The 7,764-nt window shown below is 32.0% G+C and overlaps 1 protein-coding gene across 1 annotated transcript in view; it reads left to right on the top strand.

The window, feature by feature from the left end:
• The window catches only part of HCRTR2 (hypocretin (orexin) receptor 2), a 115,070-nt gene that overhangs the window by 88,980 nt on the left and 18,326 nt on the right, over positions 1-7,764 (top strand). Inside the window, exon 5 of the mRNA XM_008580943.1 lies at positions 837-952. Within this exon, the coding sequence (XP_008579165.1) occupies positions 837-952 (116 nt within the window). The remainder of the gene's footprint in view (positions 1-836; positions 953-7,764) is intronic.

Below are 7,764 nucleotides of genomic sequence, written 5' to 3' on the forward strand. Positions count from 1 at the left end.
TAAAAAATTACTACAGTCCTAGAGATGCTTATGCCTAAAAGGTGAAATGGATATAAAAAAATACCTAAATTGGATTGAAAATTAACTTTAAAAAGCCCTAAATTTCTCATTTTTATTAAAAGTACATTCACGCACACATATATAAACATAAATAAACCATGCCTAAAGAGGATACCTAAATTGGATTGAAAATTAACTTTAAAAAGCCCTAAATTTCTCGTTTTTATTAAAAGTACATTCACGCACACATATATAAACATAAATAAACCATGCCTAAAGAGGAAACATATATGTTCCAGTAAGTCAATAACAAAAAAATTGTTATCAAGTGTTTATTGTTTTCGTTATTCAAAAATGTTTTCACATTTGTATTTGGAGGTACTACTTACATTCTAGTGAGGAGGAATCAATTGAGTTTATATTCCTTCCCATTTTAACCAAAGCATTAGTCATTAGGTTTTGATTGAGCCAAGTCCCTTTTAGTAAATGCCGGTATAGGACTATCCAAATCAACTTTTATTAGTTAGCCTATTTGTCAAGCCAAATAAAGGGGATTCTGATAAACTAACACAAATTAAGAAATGACTAATAATTATTTCAATCTGTGTACGTTAAGTGATATTAAGACTTCATGTCTGGTAAAAGTATACACATATACTGAGTAAAGGAAAGTAGTGAAATATTCTAATTTTTTTTTACCTTTTGTGTATATAATGCGCCAATGAAATCATGTAGAAGGTAAATGTGTACTTTGAAGGAGAAATGTTGACAAATGTATCTTTTAAAAGATTCATTAGTTATAATATAAAATTTTATTATTTTGATTTTCATTCCAGGTGAAATTTACCCCAAGATGTATCACATCTGTTTCTTTCTGGTGACATACATGGCACCGCTGTGTCTTATGGTGTTGGCTTATCTGCAAATATTCCGTAAACTCTGGTGCCGACAGGTATGTAATTTCAAATAATGTGCTTGTGTTTTCTTTAGGATGTGCTTAAAAACAAAATTTTAAAGTGTATGGAAACAACATAATATGCTCACAAAAGTATTGTGTGTTCTTCTAAAATAATGAGGACTTAGCCATGGAAATACGAGTATGCCTACACATTTTTTTAGAGTGATATTTAGGGAATACATTTTGTAGCCTGCCTTAAAGTCTTTAAATTTTAAACCAAAATTTAACCTTTATGATTAACTGACTTTTGTCTAGGATTAAAATTATTAATTTTGCTTTTTATGAGAAATAGCAAAAAAATTCCTTTAAAGTTTCCTGAGACTATAAGTCTAGAAGGTTTTAGTATTGATGAGATTTATGTAATACATTTTAACACATGTGTTAAATATCCACTTTCAAAGATTTTATTTTTTAGAAGAGTAGAAGAATCAGGCAGAATTTAGAATTTTAAAAACTTTACAATGCTGATTTGGGTTTACTGCAATTTGTTAAATAATTTTGCAATGTCAGTGAAAGTTTGTATTCACTCACTCAGTTATTTATCACACATTTATCTTGTACCTTTTGCATACATATGTCACAAAAAGCTAAAAGCTCCAGCCTTTGTCACTGAGGAATTCATAGTCTAGAAGAAGGGCATAATTAGATGCAGTGTGAAAATCACCTTAATAGTCATAAGCTCAGGAAATCAGGACAAGGCATAGTGGAGGGGTATCTTATCCAGGGCAGGTAACATTTAAGTTAAACATTAATGATTCAAAGGGGAAAAAAATGGTGAACTAATGGGTACATAACTATGCTATCTACCCTAAGTGAATCATTGTGCAGTGTATGCATGTATTGAAACAACACATTGTAGCCCGCAAATATGTGCAAATAAATGTTAAAATATTTTGAATGAAAAAAAATGATGATTCAAAGAAAGTGACCAACAAACATATGCAGTGGTATACAGAAAAAGGATATGGCTCTGCCTCTTTTGTAAATTGTGTTCAAATGCCACAATTCTTAGAGATATATTTCTCTCCTCTAAATTTATTGCCAGTACTTTAAGTTTATGGGTTTGTGGAAAGCTATGCCATTAGTCTGTTTTTTCTGGCATATTTTATCCAACTGAAAGGACTTACTGGGGCCACACTAATTCAATAAAAAGATAACAAACCTTTTATTTGGTCTCTGAGGATGTCTTCATTTGAAATTTATTCAACCCTGCTATTCAAAGCATTTTTCAAGATCTTCTTTTACTAGATAGATATGAGCAACATTTGCATTTTTCAACCTGTATGTCTCATAATTTTAAAATTTTCTCTTTTCTTTTCTTTTTGCAAAGCCGTTTTTTATGATCTTATAAGAGCAACTGGTAGCAATGTTCATTAGCGTTCTGTTCCCCAACATTTTAAACTAAAAAACAATCAAACAAAAAAACAAATGTGGACAACTGCAAAACTTAAGTGGGCATTTTCTAGACCCCAATGACAGTTTTCTCAGCACTTTCCATCTGCTCATTAAACCAATGCCACATATTTTGAGGTATTTGTTACTGTAGCATCCCACTTCTTGATAAGTGGGCATTTTCTAGACCCCAATGACAGTTTTCTCAGCACTTTCCACCTGCTCATTAAACCAATGCCACATATTTTGAGGTATTTGTTACTGTAGCATCCCACTTCTTGGTACCTATTATTCTAACAATCAGTTTTCTCTAGGTTATTCTGCTGTAAAAAAAAAAAAAAGTGTGGTTTTCAACAACAGATGCATCTCACTCATGTTCCATGTCAGTGATGAGGATCAGCTGTGGCTCTGCTCCATGTGTGGGTTTCCTTCCAGAACCCACTTTGAAGGAAACAACACTTCCTGAAATATGCCATTCTGGGACTGGGGGAAAGGGCGAGAAAGCTGGAAAAAATGTGTAAATGTGTAATATCTCTAAAAATCTCTTCTGTGAACTGGCAAATGTTACATCTGGCATATGTTACATCTCCTCATGTTTCACTGGCCGAAACAAATCACATGGCTAAGCTTGACCATAAAGAGGGGAAGTATTCTCTGACAGAAGGACACTACAAGTCACAGGGCACAGCTTCTTACAAGCTGAAGATGAATAATCTGGAATGATATAGTATTAAAAAGTCAAAAATACAGACTCAAGGGTCAGACTGCATGAATTTAAATCCTGACTCTGCAACTGATTAGTTACATGAATTTTGCCAATGACTTAAATTTCTGTGCCTCTCTTTCATCATCTTTAAAGTGGGCTTGTATAGCATCTACCTCACAGGTCTGTTACATCCATTAGATGAATTAATTCAGGTGTCAAAAGCATAGAAAGTGCTCATTAAATGAAACACCTTAATAGTCTGCTGTTATTTTGCCTTTCTGTTTATATTTCTAAAATAACAAGTATGTGTTCACTGATAGATGTGACATTTTTTCAAATGCACCTCCTTCATAGCACTTTTAAATAGCATTATAATGACACATTTGTCTGTCTCCTCTACTAAGATGAGGACAGCACACTCTATCCTTCATCTTTGTATCTCTTCAGTTAGCACATGTTCAGCACATATCTGTTGCTCAGTAAATGCTTTATAAGAAAAAAATGAGTAGAATAGGAGAAAGTTCTGGAAAAGTTTAGATAAAGGAGGACTTAGGGGAATCCATTGCCCAGTTCCTCAATGAAAAGTTCCTAGAAAAACTAGAATTTGAAAAATTTCTTGAAGGGGAAAAAGCATTTAATGAGCATGTAGGTATAAAGATATTCTAGATTTAGATTGAGATTTTGACTGGGAATGTTCAGTATTAAGAGCATCCTCTATTTTCATATTTTTAGTGGTTAGTGTTCAATATGCATAATAGATTCCTATATTCACTTATGCATTTATTTACAAATTGTTGTACACTTGAAACTTCTTGAGGGAGGTACATGGATCTATCATGTTACCATGAAATTCCCAACCTGTACATGGTGTCTTGCACAAAGTGTTCAAAAACCATTTATAGAAAATATGAATGACTACATGACTACCTACCCCCCCATTTACATCTACAATATTTAAGCTTATAGTTCTTAATTTCCCAACTCTCAAATAAATTCAATACCTACCCCCCCCCTCCATTTACATCTACAATATTTAAGCTTATAGTTCTTAATTTCCCAACTCTCAAATAAATTCAAAGTTGTATTACAGGTTTAGAAATAATCCAAACTTTTTCGATGAATTGTCCTGGTTAGTACAAGCCACATGATGCAGAAGATTTTCAGTAAAATTCCTGGACTGTGAAATGAAAAACATTTATAAAACAGATTGGAATGGAAAATGGCAAGTTCAGCTAGTGCACTTTAGCAGGCACAATAAAGTAAATTAACCCCAAATGGGTGATTATGTAGACTTCTGCTTGAGAAACTCTCAATTTCCAACTGTTAGTGTCTACACACAAAGTTGTAAGGCATTATGCATGCCACAGGCTACATCAAATGAGCCATCAAATGAAGGGCCTGTCCTACTTGCTTTAAACTGCAGAGACGCATGGAATCTGTTATACAGTTTTGAATTAGTAAGTATAAGATTATTAGTTAGTAAATAGCATATCCTTGTCTGACTTTCTCAAGAACTTTAAGCCTGATTAAAAGAAATACCTAATGCTTTGCTATTATCAATTACTTAAATTCTCTTTCTTTAACAGTGTGACTTGGAGAACTCTCTCAGTCAGGAAACTCTACAGACTATTCTCTAAATCTCCTCTTTGTAAGAACTTTAAAATCTTAGCTTGCTTGGCCCTGTGTGCATCTGTCAGCATTCTTTCCAGTTCTGAGTCTTCATGTAACTCAACATTTAAATCTTAATCATCATGTGAACTTCTGTGAATTCACTCCACAAATATTTGTTAAGCATTTACTATGTGTCTGGTACTGTGAGAGGCAATGGAGATAAACTGTAATAGATAGTTAGGTCTGAAACTATATTTTAACTTCCCAAGGGCTTTGAAAGATCTTCCCCTTCCCAGTTCCTATTACAATCTCTTCTGCTACCCTTTATTCTCCAATACTCTTCTGAGAGAATTTAAAATAAATAATATTAGGTGATGACAAATCAGTCTAGTATGAGGAAATAAACAGCGGATTGTACTTGCAGAGGTAGAATCGAGAAGGCAGTAACTCGAATTCACATGAAGAAATAAAGAACACTAGAAAATGTAAACACAGGTAAATATAAAAGATAATGTAAACGTATTTTTGTTTGTAATTCTTTCCTTCTCTTATCTGACTTAAAAGACAACTGCATAAAACAATAATTATATAACTATGAAGATTTAGCTTATAATGCATAAAGATATAGTTGAAAGGGAGAACAGAGCTATTTTGGAGCAGAATTTTTATGTCGTATTGAAATTACGTTTGCATTAATACAAGCAGATTGTTTAGATTAAGTTGTTAATTGTAATTCCCAGTGTAACTACTAATTTTTAAAAAATGTATAGTAAATGCAAAATATCTATTTAACACAAAGTAAAGCAGTAATGGAAGAATAAAGAAAAAACATGAGAATTAAAATGGTACACTGCAAAATATCTATTTAACACAAAGTAAAGCAGTAATGGAAGAATAAAGAACACAATAGATAAAATGCAAAATATCTATTTAACACAAAGTAAAGCAGTAATGGAAGAATAAAGAACACAATAGATAAAATACACAGAAAACAAATAGCAAAATAGCAGATGTAAATTGTACTTTTTCGATAACTACTTTCAACCTAAATGGATGAAGTATTCCAATCAAAAGGCATATATTGGCAGGATAGAAAAAAATCAACCAACAAAGAAAACCATAATCCAACCTTATGATATCTACAAGAGACGCAACTTATATTAAGATGAGATCATGCGTGTTCAGGGTGATCTGGCCGTAGACATTCAAAAATACAAATACGTTAAATGTGAAATAATGGAGAAAAGATATACCATGCAAACATTAACCAAAGGAAGCACAAATGGCTATAATCTTATCAGACAAAAAGGATTACAATAGATAAGAAGGGACATTTCATGATGATAGAGTCAATCCATCCAGAAGGTATAAAAACTATAAACATGTATGCACTTCACAACTGAAACCCAAAATACACCAAGCAAAAACTAACAGAATTGGGGAGATGGATAGATAATTCAACAATTATAGTCGAATACTTCAATACTCCACTTTCAGTAATAGATAGAGAAACTAGACAGAAGATCAAGAAGGAAATAGAAGATTTGAACAAAACTATCAGCCACTAGACTTAACAGATGGAATACTCCAACCAAAACAATAGACACATTTGTCCCAGGTGCACATAGTACATTCTCCAGGTCGGATCATATGATAGGTCATAAAACAAGCCTCAATACACTTTAAATGATTAAAATAATATAAAGTACATTTCCTTACAACAATAGAATTATGTTACAAATTAACCATAGAAAGAAATTTAAGAAATTTACTAATACATAAAAATTAAACATTATACTCTTAAATAACCAGTAGGTTAAAAGTGTTACAAATTAACCATAGAAAGAAATTTACTAATACATAAAAATTAAACATTATACTCTTAAATAACCAGTAGGTTAAAAGAGAAATCATGAGGGAAATTAGAAAATATTTTGAGATGAATGAAAATAAAAACACAATCTACCAAAATACACATAGGAAATGCAGCAAAAGAGGTGCCAAGAGGAAAATTGATAGTTGTATGCATCCATATTAAAAAAGATCTCAAATCAGTAACCTAACGTTCCACGTTAAGAAACCAGAAGAAAAGAAGAAAATATTCAAAGTCAAAGCAAATCATAGGATAGAAATAATAAAGGTTAGAATGGAAATAAATAATGCATAGCAAAACAATGAGGGAAAGTCAGTAAAACTGAAAGTCGGTACTTTAAAAAAATCAGAGAAAATGATAAATCTTTACCTAAATTAGTCAAGAAAAAAAGAGAGAAGACTCAACTCACTAAAATCAGAAGTGAGAGAAGATATAACTACTGATATTATAGAAATAAAAAAGAGGATAAGGGAATACTAGGAATAATTTTATGCTAACAAATTAGAAAATCTAGATGAAGTGGGTAATTTCATAGAAAGACTCAAACTACTGAAACTGAATTAAGGAGAATTAGAAAATCTGAATAGACCTACAATAAGTAAAGATATTGAATAAACAATCAAGAAACTTCTCAAAGAGAAAAGCTCAAGTGGCTTCACCTTTGAATTCTACCAAACATTTAAAGAAGTATTAACACCTATCCTTAACAAACTTCCCCCCAAAATAGAGGAGAAAACACTCCCCAAATCATTCCATGAAACCAGAATTATCTGATACTAAAACCAAAGATATAAGAAAACTACAAGGTAATATAGTTGTAAATACAGATGCGAAAGTACTCAACGAAATAGTATTAAGCCAAATCCAACAATATATAAAAAGTGTTATATGTGATGACCAAGTGTGATTTAGCCCAGCAATGCAAGTTGGGTTGGGCATATAAAAATCTATCAATTTAATATTCCATATAAATAGAATAAAGGGCAAAACCACATGATCATCTCACTAGATGCAGTAAAAGCATTTGACAAAATACATCATCCTTTCATGGTAAAAGCACTCAATCAACTAGGAATATAAGGGACTCTCTGAATTTGATAAAGGGAATCTACAAAAACTTCACAGCCTATTACTTAATGGTGAAAGATTGAATGCTTCCCTAGTAAGAAGAGCAAGACAAGGATATCTGCTCTTACTACTTTTATTCAGTATTGAATAGAACTG

This window comes from Galeopterus variegatus, unplaced genomic scaffold (assembly GCF_000696425.1).
Source record: "Galeopterus variegatus unplaced genomic scaffold, G_variegatus-3.0.2 Scaffold2215, whole genome shotgun sequence".
Lineage (NCBI taxonomy): Eukaryota > Metazoa > Chordata > Mammalia > Dermoptera > Cynocephalidae > Galeopterus > Galeopterus variegatus.